The sequence below is a fragment of the Vidua chalybeata genome, chromosome 3 (assembly GCF_026979565.1).
Source record: "Vidua chalybeata isolate OUT-0048 chromosome 3, bVidCha1 merged haplotype, whole genome shotgun sequence".
NCBI classification, from domain to species: domain Eukaryota; kingdom Metazoa; phylum Chordata; class Aves; order Passeriformes; family Viduidae; genus Vidua; species Vidua chalybeata.
The window spans coordinates 98,486,452-98,506,477 of record NC_071532.1 but is presented as its reverse complement, the minus strand read 5'-3'; the positions used below and the strand labels follow the sequence as shown (position 1 = coordinate 98,506,477).

Below are 20,026 nucleotides of genomic sequence, written 5' to 3'. Positions count from 1 at the left end.
AGAACCCAGAAGCTGCAGGCACCTGGGGGTCTGAATAGGTTTGCTTGGCAGTTACAGACTATCAGCACAAAACCCTACAGAGCTTGCAGGGAAGAAACCACCCACACTTGGCCACTTCTTTCATTTGCCAGAAAGGTCAATACCTGTGTGTTTGTGTGCACACATGCACACAAAGCTCTGCTTAGCAGTGGTTTAGATAGCACAGATTTTAAGCTTTTTGCAGCTGTTCTGGTGGGGTAATTCTGCTATGAAAGCACAACCCTGGAAGGGTGTAATTTTCTGTCTAGAAGGAGAAGGGGCTGAGACACCAAACTGACAACCACTTATAGACAATCCAAGAAAATTACTGAGAAATTAAAATATAAAACAAAACCAGACAATGTTCAGAAACTCACTTATGCTACAAAATAAAAAGATGATGAAGTATGGCCTCTGGGAGAAACAGACACTTCACAACTAAGTTCTCTTCAATTTAGCCCACAAAAATGCAATCAGGGTTCAGTAATTGTAGCCAAATGCAGATATAGTGAGCTCAATCACCACTGGAACAATTTAACATGGGTTGAAGGAGATTCTTCATCATTGGGAGTCTTTTAACAAACTGAACTCTTCTTCCTCTGACATTATCAACTCTGGTTCAAATACCAATTAGCTCAGAGAGGTTCAGTGACTTGTATTTACCCAAAGAAGCCAGACTACATATTTCTATAGGACCCTTCCTATAGTCTTCAGCTCCGTGGATGATGTTGGAATGTGTGTACTTGTGTGCACACACACGTAACAGCAAATGGCATTCACATATCTGCAGTGCATGGAGGAATTCTACAGCAGATCTGCTGGTTTGAAAAAGGTGTTCATATTCTTAGGCTGTTACTGCACAGGTACATACTCACCCTTTTTTACATTTTTTGAAGATTTTTCCTATTTTATCAAAAGGAACATCATACTTGTCAGATATCTAGAACAAAAGAAAGCAATGATTGGTGAAGCAAGGAGACTGCTGTCATTGTCTTTCACTTTCTATTTTACAAAAAGGAACAACCACAACACAAAGCCTGCAAATGAGGACAACTGCTCTGCCCTATAAAGGCAACACTAAATCCCAAACTATAGGGTATACCTACAGATCAGAGCCCCTTCTCTGCATTTAGCTAACTTCTGTGCAAAATATTTAATCATGTTTGAATCTGGATACTTACTTCTCATAGAGCAACCTCCTGCCCCTACACTCAGAAGCCCACCCACTTAAAGCCCATGCCCTGACTCTCATTCTCTCTTGGCTCTCTGTTCTCTTAGCATACTGAAAACCATTTTTAAATTTAGTGTCAGAGGGATCAAGTGAAAACTAGTCATGACAGTGACTGAAAGAAGAAAATAGCAACAGAGAGAGGACCTCTGCTGCTAAGGGCATGACATGACCAGAAACATTCTCCTTCCCCAGCAGGGTGACATCCGTGTGGAGCCACAGCCACTGACCATGGCACTTCACTGCACAACCTCCAGAAAGTCATGAGGTCAGTAACCTAAGCCTGGTTTACTTTGGTAAACTGCTCTATCACACCGACAGTAAGTACCAAACCAATACATTGCTTTGACATGCAAATGTACAGGGAGTTTCCCCCAGGCTACAGCTGTGAGCACTTGGTTCCTTGCTTTAAGAAATCGAATGAAACAACAGAGGTGCAGGTTCACTTCAGGACCATGGGGTAAGGGAGGACTTCACAGCCTTCAATCCCTCTTCTCCATTAGACCTCTCCCTCCAGCTATCAAAGCCTCACAGCCAGGAAGAGAGAAAGATTCTGGTTACAGAGCTATCTCTGTAACCAAAAATTAATGGCCAGACCTGCCTGTACATCTCCAAAGCCCCTGTTCTCTGAGCAGAAGTATTAGTCACAGAAAGAGACAGACAAATGTCAGTTCAGAGCTCATGCCAAACATTACACCATTCCTTGGACTTAGGCTCTGTACTTCCCTTGCTCTGCAGCAGCAGGCATAGTGGAAGGCTATTTTTGAAGTCAAGCAGCAGAGAGCAATTTCACACATGTGTGCTCAGATATATAAAAGTGTTCAGTAACACACAGAAGCTGGGACTTGGAGCTCTGCATTGCCAGCTTCTGAAAGGGCAGTGGTGGGCCCTAAACATGGCTTTGAAAGGTTGAAACAAACCCAAGTCACTGGACACATTCTGAAAATCACTCCATCTCCTAACAGAAGTACCCTCTCTGACAAGAGGAACATCCAATCATCAAGTTTGACAGACCTGGATCTTCAGGAAGGCTTCTTACACCCAGGCCCCACAGGTGTGGGGTAAGTTACTTGAAAGACAAGCTTCCTGAATTCCCTTAACAATAAATTAAAGCATTATTTGTATTCATTTCCATGTTATTGAAAGGAAATCTTCCTTATTCTTCTTATCCAGAAGAGCAGAAACGTGTGGACACAAGCTGTGACTGAAAGTCTGACTCCTGTGACTGGGTAGCCAGGGCTTTTTCTCAAGGACTACAAACCAACCTCATTACTTACCGCTTCCATTAGGCCTTTCAGAGATGGTGTCTTCAACATTAGTGCATCAAAGACTTCCTCTGACTCTTTTCGGACATACAGCAACACTGGAAAGCAATTTGGAGAGGAATTAACTGTGCAATTACTCCTCAGGAAAAATTTGTATCCTGCGGTGGCTAAGCACACGGGGACATCCACTGAGGATCTTAAGAAATAGACACACATACATTCAATATACACTTTAGACTGTAGCACAAACACCCACTGCTGGGTTAGCTCACAACTTCTTGCACATAGAACCACTGTATGCTCAAGCATCTTTATTGTCAAAATACTTCTATATTTTCTTTATTTTCTCTATTATTAGGAAAAAAGGTCATATTTTAAACAAATAAAGGAGGAACACAAAACACAAATCTTTGAGACTCTTGGGTTCCTCTATATCTTACAGTCATTTGCCATAAGACTTTCCACAATCAAATGCTTTGACAGATGCTATCACAGCAGGTGAAGCCATCCTGGCTACCTCATAATTTTTAAATAATTTATTTGTACAGTTCTGTGCTCTTCCTACGCTGTCTCATTTTTCTTCCTGCCCCTTGCTGTGTTTCAGTAATACTCTTACCACCAGAGCTGACATACAATGCAGGCTTGGTCTCCTGCTAGCAGGGGAATGAAAGAGCAAGAACACCAATTAGGTGAGCATCCCCAGCATTCTCAAGCTAGCACACACTCATTGCATTTAACATCAGCCTCATTAAAAACTGCATTAAGGCTGAGGAATAAACCAGGAGAGCAAGAAAGCTTGGACAACAGCTTTGCTGTCTTTAATCTGTCTTCTAATGACTAGGTATTGCAGCCTGGATTGTTTGCAAGGGTTCATCAGCCACAGCTTTGACACACCTGCAACATGAAAATTACTGGCATTTCTGATGGAACAAAGTGAACTTAGGACAGCACAGCACCTTGATGCATTTCCCAATTTGCCTGTTAAAGGCAGTTTTAAAAACAGAGTGTAGCTTTGAAAAAGGAAGACAGGACACACTCTCAGTTACAGCACAGGTCAGATGAGAGTCAGCCAAAGGAGAGAGAATCTCATAGGGCTTGTTTTATGGCATACAGCAACAAGGAAAAAAAAAAAAAAAGTTTGATTTCCTTCTATAAAATTCATCCTTCTTTACTAGTTTATCCAGACTGCAGAAGTGCAGAACCCGTTATGGTAAGGCTTGCTAGACTTAGCATTTGCTTCTTCATAGGTTTAATACTTCAAGCTTCGTTGCAGTCCTTCCAAACACAATTATTATCAATCAGGTACACCACCTCCAACACCCCAAAGGAACCTCTCATCTCCTTCCACAACACCACAGCAACATGAAATTGCAAAGACTGAAACTCAGTTAAAAATCAGCAGAATATTCTCTTAGCTTGGATTTCAGAGGTGAACATCCCATTTCCTGGCACCATGAAAGATGCATCAGTTTTATATCCAGAACCAGTTCTTAGTGTTCATTGCTTGAAGTCCTGGAGGAGATTTCCAGAGTATTTTGTAGCAGATTACATGATGAATTCTCTGCCCCAGTCCATTAGGGGTACTGGTAAGCTGCTCACCTTGTCTTGACTTTTTCCTTAAAGGTTCAGAACCCATTACTGTCTGATTTGACAGAAATCCCCAGAAATTCTCACAATATAAAATATTTGCACAGCTGAATCATATCTTGATATATGAACTGTCACTACTCAAAGCCAGAAAAATCAGTCTGAAGTAAACATCAATATGAATTTAAAAATTTTTTAACCGCAGATACATCTCTCTATCATGATGGATAAATACTCCAAAAATTCAGTCTCTGAAAGAAGAAAATACCTCTTTTTGGTTCTTCTATTCTGGCCATCTTATTTGGAGTAGCAATAAAGTCCTCTTCACCAATGTAAGTTCCTCTCTTCAGGTTGGAGCTGCCATTGACAGGGCAAAAAGTTAGGACTGGTACAATTACAGGGACTTATCCCTCTATCTGAGGGCAAGATGTCAGGAGGTTGAAGGGCAGCTCTTACCTTTCACCCTCTAGTTCTTCTGAAGCAACAGGAAGAACCTTTAAAAATAAAGGGGAGATTTTGTGAGTATTTCATCCAGAACTAGAGTTAATTTTCTCTTATGATATTTCAACGCTAAATCAAATGACACTTGGCTCCAAAAGCCAGTAAACATCTTCTTTACCTTTTTTCATAGAAAGTAATAAAAGATCTCAAATAAGAGACAGGAACAAAAAACAGCTAACCAGCTTTTTTCCTCGACTGGTGTAGAATCTTCTGACAAAACTCAGCACTATGGCCTTGTAGAAAAACATGCAAGAATGTCAGCCTTATGGATATAAGTTTATTCTCTATCCTTTGCTAGGAGTTCAGGCAATGCTCTTAAAAATTAAGGTTTATATTATGTTAGAGCACAGCAGAACTCTCGGCACAGCAAAGTTCAAGATTTTGAAACCTGGTTGCATGCTAGTTTTTTCCCTTCCAGTTTCTTGTAAGCTGGAACTTTCCAGGAACACTGAGGCAGGGTGCTCTGGCAGTCGATCACAGAGCTGACACACATGCCAGTTACACAAGGGTAGATTTTCACCCTGCAGCAGGCATCTGGAGGAGTCTGTGCTGTACAACAGCGCACCAGGATCCCAAGAGATGCTATGAGAGAAAACCACCCTGCAGTTCATGCAATGGACAAATCCTTTCAAGTTCACAGAAACTGGACTTGATAGGAAAATAATTTGATGGTGAAACACCCCCAGTTAACTTCAGCCAATGTATCTTGGAGATACATTTCTTGCCCATATGAGATTCAGCCTGTATTTGATTACAGCACTGATGCAATCTGACATTTCCTATGTACCTACACACAACACAGCATCCCAGGCCTTTTGCAAATACATCTCAGAGCCTCTTCATCCCCACACCCATGAGCTTTACTCACGTGAGCCCCACGCTGCAGGTTTGCAAAGTGAACATCGGGGATGAACAGGACAGGCTGAGTGTCTAGGTCCATGAAGGGCTTGAAGACGGTGATGTCGGTACGTTTGTGTGAGGGAAGCATGGGCACTTTGACATCAGAAACTGCGGAGACAAAGATCAGGATGGAGGGTACTGAAGGCCCTGATGGGGCCCTACATCATTTGAAAGGTACATACCCTGCTGAATGAGGGTATTCTGCAGTCAGGGTCAAAGTGAAAAGCTCCTGTGGTAAAGGAGTTTGAACTTTGGTTGTCTCCCTCTCAGCTGAGGGCCTGGGCCCTGAGGGCCTACTCTTGTTTCACAGAGTAGTCAAAGCTTTCTCCACCTCTCCAACTGAGCAACTCAACTTTGTTTAGATATTAATTAGGATGGACAGTAACACGGCACTCAGCCCAAGAGAGGAACCGAGGTCAGACATCCAAACAGAGGGCAAAAAGCAGTCCCTGCCCCACCTTCTCCCTCTCCAGTCCCTCAAAAGCTTGCTGGTGTTCCTACCAGGAGGATACAAAGACAACAAAGGGACAACTTGTGTGTTCCCAATTGGGAGAGTCTTAAAGATACAGCACCACAATAGCACTATACTACAGAGGTAGTACAAATACTGGTTTGTGCAAGTTGTTACAGCTAAAGTTACATTTTGATTCCACACTTCCACGTGGCACATTCTAGTTCCTCCCATTGTTCATCCTGGTCACCTCAGGGTGCCAGCCCCTGGATCGTTCCCCCAGGATCACCAGGATCCATCTCCCACAGAGCCCTTTGGCTCTCACAATGTACCAGCTGATGTGACACAACCCACCAAGAGGACAGACTTCATCCACAAAGACCCTCTGAGGAGAAAGTGAGGCAGAAGGTGCCTTAAACCGCATTTCAGACACATTCATGTCAAACTATCACAGTTGAAGACTTTATTTTACCAAGTGGAAAATATCCATCTGAGGTTAAACCAACTGCAAACAAAATAAATGTTTTTCAAACAAAACCATTTCTCATATCCTCAGTAGAAAAGACACTGTTTTCTCCTTGCAAAATGGATTTTTTTTAAAGATTGCTCAATTTCTGTAAAAATAACTTTGCCCAAAAGCCACCAACTGTTTCTGCTATTGAAGAGGTCATGTACACATGGCATTTATGATCCTGGATGTGAGTATAACAGCTTATGGCTTCAAGGAATCAAAAACTTCCCACGTAAGAACTTAAAAGTCAAAGATCGTACTTTCCAGGAAAATAAGGATCACATCAGGCTACGCCCAAGCCTAGAAAATTAACATTGGAAAGCAGATTTTGTCAAATCAGATCCTGGGAAATGCGTACTGAACCTGCCTTCCCGTTCCAGCCGAGATGCAAAGGGTTGCCCTGCAGTAATCTTCTGGGAGCTGCTGGGGCTGCTGCATCTGTGAAACGCCAACAGTGTGCTAAACCTGCCTCTTGTGACGTACTTCGAAAGAAACCAAAAACCCAGCCCTTTCTACAACTTCCCTTGAGCAAATGGGCTCCCTTCAGCATTATCTTCTGAAGCTGCTCCAGCAGCCTGTACCTGCTGCGTCAGGAAAAGCCTGCCCGGCAAGCTGAGAGGTGCGTGCTGGCTGAACCAGTCGGGCTGTTAACAGCAGAGCAAGCGAGAGCACGCACCTGCCCCGTGCCCACAAAGAACAGGGAGATACATCTTCCTCTAAGCAGCTCTGCTGGTGAATAACCAGTCATCCAAACAGAGGATCTGTCATCTGCAGCAGCTAAAGGAAGATGATCAACAGGAAAAAACTCCTCATCCTTTACATACTATGGTGCTGAGGTCTCCATATACTTCACACATGCAGAAACTTTGAAATTACTTGCTAAGGACCACTTTACTCTGGAAGAGTGAGCACAGGGCTGAGAGGCTGGAGGCTCAGCCTCAAGGCTGCCACGGCCTTGTTGAGGAGTTGCAAACATGTTTTTAATATAAGTTAAAACCTAAGTTTAGGATCAAGCTGAAAATATTTGGAACTGATCATTCTCACTGCCACCTGGATTGGGAGAGGCTCCAGCACTGGCCAAAAATCCCACCCCCACCCCACCACTTCAACTGCTACAATCCATACCTGACTGAATATACAGCAGGACCCTGCCTTGGACAGAAAGAAACTAGACAGAATGAAGCCCTAAATGACCCAATGTGTTGCAAAATGCAATGACTGTTCCATAAGGAATTGCTTAAAACAAGCACTGGTCCAGAGAGGATAAAAATTGACTTGAGAGTACTACTGCACAAGCTATTTGTAGCCAAAATTAAATCCAATATTTAAAATACTGATGGAATAAGTTCTACTTACAGGCATTCAACTGAGAGCTGGGATCAGTGCACTTCCCTTTTCTTTTGCTTTGCTTTCGCTCTTCATCCCTGATCTTCCTCTCTGCTCCCTGTCAGACAAGAGATTAAGGGAAAGCAATGGGGGAGTGAAGAAAAAGAGGGGGAGAGAGAAAGAGAAGGTATTTTTAATTTTTTGATGTTTTTTTCAGCTACAGAGGCAGGAACACCAATTCTTCCAGAGCTATGTTTGTGGAGGTCAGATCTACAGTAGCCAAGCTGCAGGTTTGCCAGAGTGTGCCAGCTTTGAGATCTGCTTACTTTTGAGTCCTATCATCTACTGAAATCCAACAACCATACCCAAGACGCAAACACTTGCTTTTCTTGCAAGTCAGATGGAGATACAGTGACAAAAGACACCCGCATCTATAATGATTGTATAAAGCATTAGATAAAAGTATAGTTTAAGTGTTTAAAACAATAAAGAATTGCAGGTTCCCCCAGTTCTCTTGATTGTCTTTAGAATCTACAGAAGTCACACCACACTTGAATCACCAAGTGCAAGATACCTCCTGCACATTTCACAGAGAGCCTGCAGCAGTTGCACCAGCCTTCACTGAGCTCAAGCTGCAGACATGCACTGCTTTGAAGAAGGGATTATTTCTTCTCTTTTTATCACGGCCAGGCCATGGTGGAATCCACAGATTACCTAACTGGGTTCATGCTTGCATTGCTCCTGGCCTTCCAAACCAAGCAGCCTTCCAAACCAAGCAACAGTGCCATATTGCCATTTTTTCTGCAAGGTGCAGACATCTATGATGAAGAAAGCAAAGGAAGAAAGAAGCTTTGGAATAGTGTTCATTCCTCCAGCTCTGCCCAGACCTCACATGTGACTGTGTGTTAAATCAGGGATGTCATATTGCCAGCTGCATGAAGTGATAAGCCCACAGGAGATGGCCAACACTCAGTCCTGGTGCTACCACCAGGTCACCAAAACTGGTAAACTCAAGTTCTACCGGGTCTCCCAGTATCCTCCTGCAAAGCAGGGCTAAAGGTAACTGTTACCTGGCCACACCAAGCCATTTTTTCTCATTGCCTCTCCTTCAAAGCTGCCAAAACACACCCACATCCTGGCATGGTCCTGGAGGAAGACTTGATTAGCTACAGCAAATGAGGTGTCAAAACTCCTGTGGCCACGGGGTGGGAATCTGTGCCTAATGGTGCATGGGAGAAGGGGAACAGCCCTCCTTACTTCCCAGTAAATCGATGTTCTATAGATGCCAGGCTGCCTATGCCTGCTGATAGCACTGGGCTTATCTGCACCAGCAATAAGAATGAAAATTGGCCAAGATATTTGATGCACATTAACACATATCATCTTTTCTTCCACCCAATGAGAGGGGAAAAAAGCAGCTTCAGGGAGCTGTGGTGAAAGAGAGAAAATATTACACATGAAGACGCAGGCATTGCCAGCTTTGCTCGGCCCAATAAAGCTGATATAGCCCACTACAGTGAAGACATCCCACCTAAACCTCAGCACAGCTGGACCTGAACCACTCTGTGTCATCCCTTACCAAAGCAGTCACATCTCAGCTTGACACCAGAAAGATTAGATTTGGTTCCAGATCTGATTTTTACCTTTCATGTAGAAATAAAGTCGTGCTACTCAAACACTCTGCTACAGAACAGCATCTGCCTCCTCGTGGAGAACATGCTGATTCAACAAGAACGCACATTTTGAGAAAATCTCTGCCCTTCCATTCCCTGCTTGAAAGTCAACTTGATGCAGGCTACTGGGGCCCAGGTAAATGTGTCTCAAATCCCACATTAAAAAAAGAAAGTTATGTCTTGATAACAGGCTTTTCTGCCCTGCCAGCAGAGCTTAGGGAACTGTCCTGAAAGAGGACAGTTTTACACTGGACATAAGGAGAAAATTTTTTCTGATGAGGGTGGCAAGGCACCCTCAGCTTGGCCAGAGAAGCTGTGGATGCTCCATCCCTGGAAGGGTTCAAGGCCAGGCTGGATGGGGCTTTGAGTAAGCTGGCCTAGTGCAATGTATTGCTGACCATGGCAGAGATCTAGACTAGATCACCTTTAAAGGTGCTTTGCAACCCAAACCATTCTGTGATCATGCAACTGAAAAAACAGTTTCCATGTTGCTGCCCATTCACATCAGTGCTCCAGCAGCCTTGCACCTGCTCTTTCCTTCCAACAGCATCTCACTCATTTGTTCCTACCATCCATGAAAGCCTTCCCACAGCACTGCCCATCGCTACCAGAGTAACAGCAGATCCTGGAGGGCAACACAAGCTCTAGTCAGTGAAACCCTGTATTTAATTCTCCTCATGTGGATGCATAGCTGAGGCACCATTCAGAATAGAGGAGGTCTTCCTCTGGGACAGGACAGCCTCATCCCTGCTCAGCCCAAATATTGCTGAGCCAAGCCTGAAGGAAGCTTGTGCCATAACATTCTACAGGATGACACCATTATACCCATGCTGCTTTACTCAGGTCCTGAAACCACACAGGAGTAGATGAAAGCCAAACATCCCAGGAGGAAGGAGCATCAGAGATGTGTGAAGAACTGACCACAGCCCCCATTCCCCCATTGCAGGGGACAAGGAAAAGAATTAGGGAGTGAAGTTGAGCATGAAAAGAAGGGAAAGGTTAAAGGAAGGTACTTGTAAGATTTAGTTTTATTTTTTATTATTCTGTTCTGATTTTGATTTACATTTCTCCTTCCTTTCTTCCCTCCTCTTTTAATTCAGGTGCAATTTGCAAAGTATCTGGAGAAATACATCAGGAGAGTAAGTAAAAATCCCAAATGGAAATAAAAGATGCACTGGCATTACTATATTATTAGGTTTGCTGGAATTTCTGCCATAGCTTGAAGGAAGCCATTGGAGTCTATAAGCTGCCTACACATCTGCCTTTTTATTAACCAATTTGTCTTATTAGCAGTGGTACAAGCCTGTCAGTCATTTTAGCATTGTGTCAGTAATTTATTGGACAATTTAGGAGTAAAAGATCCCCCCTACCCTGTATAAAGTCTGTCTTCTCTGTATTGTAGAGAAAACAGGTTGACAGCACACCCAACTCCCAGATTACTCTGGTGAAAAAATGTCAGATGACACAGTTGCTTCAATCTCATCTTGAAACAGGAAAAAGAAAACAGAAAAAGGAAAAATAAAGGAAGAAATCTCATGAGACCCAAGCCTCTTAGGCATACTGGCAAGTCTTAAAATGGCTCTGGAGAGTTTTTGCTGAGTCCCTGTAAATTCTCTGCAGAAAGTATCACAACAGGAACGGCTACAGGCAGCTCTCACAGCTGTGCAGGAATGCAGAGGGACCCATTTAAAAGCCTATGGATGGACAACAGAATGTGGCAGGGGGAGTTAATGGGATGCTACAGCAGCAGCACAGTGCAGAGGCACCGTGTATTTTGGGAGGTAAGCAGAGACAGAATAATGGTGTATGAGATGAATCTTTGTGCACTGTCCTAAGGAACACCAGGCAAGACCACACAGTGGTCTGGCAAAGCCAGCACAGGACCGGAGAGGGAGGTTACAGACCTGCCTCAGCCCTGCAGCTGCACAGAGAAGCATTTGAGCTATCACCTGAAAGAGTCTGCCCTATGAAGACAGAGTCTGGATTAAAAGAATAAGAGGCCCAAATCAAGCAGGATGTCAGCAAAATAGGAAGTCAACATGGTTCACAGCAATCTGAAGGACTGGGGAAGTCCAGGAAGCATTTATCATGGCCTAGAACACTTGGTCACTCTGGAAATAATAACACTACACATTACTTGCCCTGGACCTTCAAAAGACTGCTCAGGTTATGAAAATTGGGAAATTGCCTTTCTTTGCAAACTCAGTTAAGCTTTTACAGCTGCTTTCAGCTCAGCTTTTGCTGTTTCTTTCACAGCTTCTGTTGAATACTGGCTTTGGGATAGGCATTAATTCTGTGTGCTAAATTCGTTAAGGCAGAGCAGTCTAATTACAGCACCCATCCAGCTGGTAAATGGGCTTTTTTATGCTGCTGTATGCCACGATGATACATCTTTTGTTCACAAGCTCTGCAAGTTACTGGTTTGGGGTTTTTGTAACAAATGCAGTATGAAAACATGAAGAAATTTAAAAGGACCAACACAACAGACCTTGGGCAAAAAGACAAGCCTGTACTTGCTCCAGTCAATGGCAATGATTTCTCCTGCTGAAGGCTCTTCCCAGTGTCAGTATGCCACTGGCTGACCTTTCTCTAAAGTCAATGCTCAGGAACACTTATCACTCCAGCACTTTGGGAGCAGCAAATTTATTTGAGGTCATCATAACATCTATGAGCCAAGTAGAAGGGGTTGAAATTTTTTAAACACAGACAGGACTTTTCAGTGAGTCAAAATAGCAAGTGACACAATTAGGAAAAAAAAAAAAAAGGCTGCTAAGCTGTGGAGCAGCCTTTCTAAAACAGTCACTGGCACATTGATTCAACCTTACCTTGTCACAGAAGACTTTAATTTGGCAGTAGGCTCTGTGGACAGGTTTGTTACTCCTGTTATTGTAGCTGTAAGTGTCAATCTGAAGATTCAGGGGGAGGCCTTTAACTCCCTTCTGAGAGGAAAAATCTGTGCTGAGGCAGTTCACAGAAATGAAAACCTGCAGAAGAGGAAAGCAGCAGCTGTCAGTAGTGACACACGGAGTCCTGGCCGACCACTGAGCGAGGGATACTCGGGGAACGCTAAGGCCCAAATGCTGGTCCTTGCCACTACAAGCAGCACCTTCTTTCTTCTGAGACACCAGGTAAAATCCCCAAGAAGCAACATAACATTCTTAAGTTTTTACACAAGCCATTGAAGGAGACAAAGCCATTTTGTCCAAAACAGATTTCAACAGACCATCCAAACTTTAGGAAGACTCCACCTATCTTCCCACCCAAGAACTCTCAAATGTCACCATCAAACTTTTAGCAAAGGGAATGCTCCTACAATCAATTCTCACTGCTCAGCATTTATTATTATCTTGGTAAGAACACAACCATGTTCCAAAAAATTCATGTTACTCTGGGTAAGTTAAATCTTTCCATGAGTTCGACATGAGCACAGCTTATACTTGAAAGTACTTGGTTGAGTTTTTTATTCTAAAGGCTATTAAAAGCTTTTAAAAAATATTAGGCAATATGTAATCTTTAAACACAGAAATAACACCATTATTCCAGTGAAGGTTTCTGGGCTTTACACTATGTTGAACAATACTTTGAATATTCCTTAGTAAGACCTTCAATACTCTGTTAACATTCAGCTGGAAAGGGTAAGAGAAACATTTCCATTATTCTTACAAAAATTAATAACAGGGAAAATTAACTGCATGTTGGAACATATCTAATTTCATTTTCATAACTGCTTGAAAAAAGAACAAAAAAACCCTCTCAAAAACACAAATCACACACAACCAGACAACAAGTCCAAGGCTGCTTAACAGAATAAAGAAATATTCTTAAGTGGATTTGAGCAGATAGAGCAGAGTACTTTGTATCCAGATAATGGGCTTGCAGTGTGCCAGGCTTTTCAATAGACACAATGCCTATTACTGGCACATCTCAGAAGCTGTAAGGATTAATTACCAGGAATTTACGAGCCACCAAGACCTGCAACAGCTTCTCTCCTCTCTGCCTGAAGAATAAAGGCTGGAAACGCACTGCTTTAAAAAATAACCAAAGCCTCGGGAGACAGAAGCACCTTCCCAGAGATTTTGCAGGAGCACCATCCCAGGACCCAATCGCTCACTTAGGTGGTGCTTCCACCAGCACCACTTGAGCAGCGAGCTGGTGCCACCTCCCGGAGCTGCAGGGGCTCACACAGACTTGGGAAAGCTACAGGCTTTGGCTTTGCTAAGGGCTGCTTATCAAGGTCCAAGGTCCTCTCCACACAAGTTCTGCAACATCCTTTACCAGTTTCAACAAAGATGGGAGACAGAAATGTAAAACCCTGATCTGGTGATAGTTTATAACCATTGATTTTTCCCCACCATGGATAATATATCTGTATAAAAAGCCAGGGCAGGGAGGAAAAACAATGCAGGTGAGGGACTTCTCTCATAGTAATCTCTCTGAATACTGGGGATTCATATGCCACTTCCTGCAGCCCCTGTGCCCTGAGAGGGCAGCGTAGTTGCTCAGCAAACAGCCCCCCTATTCCCTCCTGTGCACACACCATCCCAGAGATTCCAATTCCAAAGTCCCCACCAAGGCCTGCTGTGCCAAGGGACATGGAATGTGTGAACCACCACCCAACCCAGGCCAGCACAGCACGTCAGCAGAGCCCCGGAGCCACACTGCTGCCTCTGCGGGGATTCAAGCCAGGAACACGCGCAGGACGCCAGGTGAGCTGGTGCTCAATGCCTGCTCACCCTCCAGCCTGTGCCCCAGCACCCCAAACTCACACTGTTCCAAGACAACTTTTTGTGAAAGCATTAAATGCACAAATTGCAGTCAGGAAAATTATTTTAAAATAAGCTGTGCGCAGTCTTCCCCAGACTAACCCAAATGATGGCTTTGCCCGCTTTTATCCACCCCGCTTCCCTTCTTGCTACCTTTGGCTTTACAAGGACATTTTGCCTGCAGTGCTGGTACACCCTGGGGGAAAAGCTTCAAGGAGTTTGAAAAGCTGCTCTCACCAGCTTGGGAGCTTGGTAATCAGATGCACACCCTGAATAATTGTGTTCCCTGAGCAGGGGTTTTGTTTTTTAAAAGACCCTCAACTCTGGTGTTTGCATATTTTTACATTTTAAATTTTAATTTTAAATTTACCTATACTGAATATTCACTCAACTCATTTCTGTATGAAAAAATGACTACATTCTTTAAGAAAAACATGCCCAAGAAGCCACATCAGCAGGTCCACCACTGTCTCGAAATTTCTGTGAAATCCCACAAATGAGTTTCACACCACTGGACACCAGAAGATTCAGTGCGCCGCATCAGTCAGCAGTTCTTTAGCACACGGTGTCATTTCTCTTCTGAGACTTCAAGTTCATGTTTTCAGTTTTTATGGCTTACCAGCCACACAAAGCCCGCTAGGCTGAAGGTAGAAGAGTTGGTCTCGGCACAACAGACATATTACTATAGCAGAGCTGCTCAGGTATCCCATGGGAATTTAGGATTGCCTGTCAGATGTCAAAGATTATCCTCCTACTTTAGAGTCTCCTCATTTGATTAGCTTTGGTTTTAAGCAGCTGACTTCATTTTCATGCCATTCAAATCTTCAGGACTCTAGGCAGGAGATGACAACTAAAACCTAATCACATCTCTGAAGCAACAGAGCGCCAGCCTGTCTTCTCCTGTTTGTAATAAACAATTTCAGCTCAAAAGGAGCATCTACTTCTCCCTACCCATCCTGTAACTTCTATTTTTGAGCAACTTCAGGTTGCCTCAAGTTTCACAAAACAGAATTTTAGCAAACAGCTTTTCCAGTTTGGGCTAAGACAGTTTCAGCCAGGTTCCTAATGTACAGGAATATTTGATTTACACTAGAAATGAAATGTAAGGCCAAGTGACTGCATCAGCTACATCCCCACCCCAAAATTGCCAGAAGAAAGAAAAACGTAACCGCAGAAGTTGCTCTGCGTCTTCAGCCTGCTGAGCAAGATTCCTTTTCATGTGTCCAACCTATTTTTCTAAGGGCAGTTCCGCATTCTCAGCTATATTAAGATTTGTTGTTACTTTTAAAAAAAACATTTTCATCTCACCTCCCAAGATTCAACATAAAGACAGCATTTAAAAATAGAGCACTGTCAAGCCTGGGCACTTACACACATGAGTCAAGCCCTCAAAAGTTACGCAGATTTTCTTTAAAACTAAGATTTGTAAAGGGATTAGAAACCTGTTCTTGAGTTATTTTGTTTGCTTGCCAGTTGAGTCTCTATATTTGACTACATATATCTAGGCTATCGCATATCCGGGCTTTTCTCTCTAACCTAAGGCATGCTTTATCTATTCCCCTTTTTTCCTGTTGATTTTTTCCATGCTTTTTCTAACTCCTTTTAAAAAAAGCTGAGATACTCATTGAGGCAAATGGCTCCACAATGGTGGCATATCAGATAAAATCAAGCAGCATGAAAACTGTGAGCTGCTACAAACTGCTAACTTCCCACACCTGGCATTCACCCCAACACTCTAGAGCCTCCTTTCTCCAACACCATGCTGGGTTTTCTGCAGCCTTTGGGGCAGCCCAGCTGCACACAACGAAAGACTGAAGGCAGAAGGATTAAAGCACCTCCTCTAGGATCTTGCTGGAAGTTAGCGTGGGAAGAAGTCAGACCTTGTGACTTCTCTGTCTGCTTTAACCATCCGACCCCTCACGCCCCTCCTCACCTAAGGTGGGAGGAACACACCGTGCCTACATTCAAATCCACGAGAAACAATCTTCCATTTTAATAATGCAGAAAAAAAATTAATCCAACAGCTCTGCCGTGTGCCCTCAAGGAAGGGCAGCAGAGACAGCCAAGTTCTTTCCACACAGCACCTTTTTTTAAAAAGATCTGCCTTTCAAACAAACCAGGAAAAACAGACATAATTAAAGGGCAATCAAAGTGCTGCAGGAACCTCTCTGTCAGCGAGATGAAAGATGCCTTTTTTAAATGAAGGCTTGCATACCCAGATCTCTTCTCCTCAGTTTATCTTGGACACTGTACTCTGCTGTCACACAAAAAGCACTAGCAATTCTGATGAGTCCAAAGGCTACATATGCAGCAGCTTTAGATGAAATGTCACCTTGCGCAGGCTCATCTGCCCAGTCGGAAAGGAGCATGTAGGTTCTCACCTGGAGCTGCCACAGGCAATGGAGAGCAACTTGTGTTAGCACACCATGAACTCTGACCAGTCAGAGCAAACACAGGCATGGGCAGCACTAGCCTGCAAAGTCCTGTACATCCTTCTGGATAAGGACCTACACAAGCAGGCTTGGGACTTTTCCAGGCTGATCACCTTGCTCCACGTTTATTTCGTTTCAAGAGAAGGCAGGAAAATGGTATTATCTCCTTCTATTTATGATCCTTTATATTTCTGAGTCCAAAGGATTAAGACATTACTCAACAATCCAAGTCCATTGGATATTTTTTTCTCCATTGAGAATTCAGATAAAAACCTTAGCTCTTTTCTCACACTAGTACACAAAAGCCTCTCATGTTAACCACAGAACAGTTTGGGTTGGAAGGGCCCTTAAAGAGCATGTAGTCCAGCCCCCTATGTTATGGGCAGGGACACACTTCACCAGACCAGAAGGCTCAAAATCCCAAACCTGGCCTTAAACACTTCCAGGAATGAGGCATCCACAGCTTCTCTGGGCAGCCTGTTACAGTGCCTTAGCACCCTCACAGTGAAGAATTTCCTCCTAATACCTGATCTGGATATGTCAGTTTGAAGCCATTCACCCTTGTTCCATATCACTGTAAGCCCCTGTAAAAAGTCCCCCTCCAGCTTTCTTTTAGGCCTCCTTTTGGTTCTGGAAGATGTTCTAAGGTCTCTCCAGAGCCATCTCTTCTTCAGGCTATACAACCCCAGCTCTTCAGCCTGTCTTCATAGAAGACGTTCCAGGCTAGGTTATATTCAGTCCATGTTATATTCAACTTAAAATTGTCAGGATGTTTTTGATCTTGGATGACTGTGTTTGTACAGAATACAGAGTTTGGAGCCTACAACACAACCACCAGAGACAGGTTAAACTGCAATGAGCTTCTTTCCAGGGAATGCAGCTGCTTTTCTTGGCCTTGGCTAAACAGATTCAATGTTATGCCCAAAATACAGTAGGCAAAGGGATTCTAGGGGGTCTAGAGACCATTTTCCTGACACAAAGGCAGTGTCTCCCCCTTGCATAAAAAAAAAAGTTAACCAGAAGCTCAAAGTTTGTAATTTCAATGCTGATAGCCGAAATCGTATTGTTTCTCTAAAGGCTTGGACAAATATAAACAGCAAAGAGAAAAAAACCCCAGAGTTATTTTCTAAAGATTTGTCCCCATATGTTTCCTCTATGCCACAAGCATCTCCTGTCCAAAAGCCTTATGAAATACACCAGCAGAATTCCAAGCCCTTCCAAGAGGCAGAGCCATCAACCTGGGCACTACCTTGTGCCAATGTAGCTACGTGGCTTCCAAGATCTGGGTGAGAGCCAAGCAGCTTCAAGTGCAGGCAGGGCAAGCACAGGTCTGCCTGCACACATCCACAAAGGCATGTCCTAAGAAAGCAGTGCTGGGAAGACTTCTGTATTTAAAAGAAAAAAAACCCCAAACCCACACTTTGGTAAGATCACCTGAGAGGTGGCTAATCTTACTGCTCTCACATTCGTTTCTTCACCTCCCACACACACCACAGGTTTTGCATCAGCAGGAGGTGAGCCAGTAAAGAGATAAAAAATTGGGCAATTCATGCACCTGTGGGCTCCTCAGCCGCCTCCTGCTTTTGGGATCGGATGCTCCAAAAAAGGCTTGTCTGGCAGATGGGTGAGAGGGCTGCATCCGCTCCAGCTCTGCTCAGGCAGACCCAGCACCATCCTGCTTGCAGCCCAGGAGAGTGAGTTTGCATTCAAACCTACCAATCCCAATTTGAGTGACTGACACAGAGGCCATCATGGGTCCCACACCATGTCAAGGAATGTCAAGGGGGAAATACGATCCACCTCCAGATAAAGAACATCCTCCTAGCAAGTCTACTCCAACAAAACAAAAAGGAATGGTAATGAAAGGAAAATACATATTCCTGCTCACAAAGAGCAATGCTGATTGTTATTCCATCCTGTTCTGAGGGCAGGAAATATAGGACTGTCTCTGCTCACAACACCTGGGAAACCTGGGGATAATGGTTCCCAGTCCTACCGATGCTTCCTCCCACCCGAGGCTTTGATAAGATAAAGATGCTGGGCCAGGTTTTGTTAGGTTGGTTGGAAAGAAAGTAAAAACAGCAGTTTGGCAAAAACACTGACAACACGTTGAAAAAAACCCACAAAAAACCCCTAATGCACCTCCCCACATCAACAACAATAACACAAGTCTCCAAAAACAATGACAAAAGCTGAAACACAACAACAAAACAGAGAATTAAGTCTATAAGGGCACAAAAATGGCTGAAAAGAAAGAGTTGCATCAGGTAAAAAATTAATAGAGAAAAGGGAAAAGAAAACCAAGAAATCACCTCCTAGTTTTCTATATAGAAAAGCTAATGTCAAGAGATTTTCCATTCAGCTTTGGGAAACACCCTGTGAGCTCATACATGGAAGACCAGACCATGGCTGAGGCTTGGGACACAAAGTTCAGATAAAATACCGGGTTGAAAACTTGCTTCTAGTTGGCAATGCTGAAAATCAAAGGCAGCATAAGCTTGTTTTCCAGAACAGCCAGGACAGAGCAGGGAGAGGTCAGTGTTAAGAGGCAGGTAAGCAATACTTGCTATGACTTTCCTATGTCACTGCTCCAAAGGCTCTGTGTACTTGCCTCAAAGTATTTGTGGTCTGCAGCCTTGGCTTCACACCAATCTCTTTCCTTTAAGTATGTTTGACTCATCACATTTCATAGTTTCATTTCCAACTAGTCAAACCTGTACCTCCTCAATGCTGCTGAAGGTGGCAACACCTTCTTTAATGAGGCATATGACTGCTGCTTCATTACAATGGCATCCATATAAATGTATGCAATATTCATCAATCAAAAAAGTTTAAATTCTTCCTATAGTGAACACCAAGGGAGGATTACGCTAGAATAAGCTCTTAAAATAAATCAGTAGTGTACCACCCAGCCTCACTTCAAGTTGTAGCAAGAGATCCACCCTCTCCGAAAACTGAACTCCTCTAAACAAAATAATCTTGCCAACACATGGGAGGATCTGCCAAGAAGACCACCCTTATTGCCTAATTTTCTATTTCAAAAGGCTATCCCAAATTAGATGCAAATTACCATAATATTAGGACCATTCCACTCTTCTTGGGCAAAAAAAAAAGTAATAAAAAAGTGCTTTTTTAATTTAAAAGTTTAATTGCTCTGTCATTCAGGGCATCAATTAAGAGACACTACAGCATCTTCCCTTTGGTGAAAAGGCAGCAAAAAGCTCTGTCATGATATTCTTGAGCTCAAAATGCCTGTTACACTCTCTACATGTATTCCCTTTTAGTAGAAAGAGTCTTTTTACACAGCATCTGGCTTACAATGCCTTTTTTTGTTTTGTTTTGTTTTGGAGGGAAGGAGTAGGAGGACAATA

At 43.3% G+C, this 20,026-nt stretch overlaps 1 protein-coding gene across 3 annotated transcripts in view; it reads right to left on the bottom strand.

Moving 5' to 3' along the window:
• The window catches only part of GRHL1 (grainyhead like transcription factor 1), a 40,282-nt gene that overhangs the window by 3,351 nt on the left and 16,905 nt on the right, over positions 1-20,026 (bottom strand). For all 3 annotated transcript variants that reach the window (XM_053939431.1, XM_053939429.1, XM_053939430.1), the window contains exons 9-15: positions 12,286-12,444; positions 7,818-7,905; positions 5,468-5,607; positions 4,555-4,592; positions 4,367-4,455; positions 2,524-2,609; positions 894-958 (exon numbers count right to left, since the gene is read on the bottom strand). In XM_053939431.1, the coding sequence (XP_053795406.1) occupies positions 894-958; positions 2,524-2,609; positions 4,367-4,455; positions 4,555-4,592; positions 5,468-5,607; positions 7,818-7,905; positions 12,286-12,444 (665 nt within the window). The remainder of the gene's footprint in view (positions 1-893; positions 959-2,523; positions 2,610-4,366; positions 4,456-4,554; positions 4,593-5,467; positions 5,608-7,817; positions 7,906-12,285; positions 12,445-20,026) is intronic.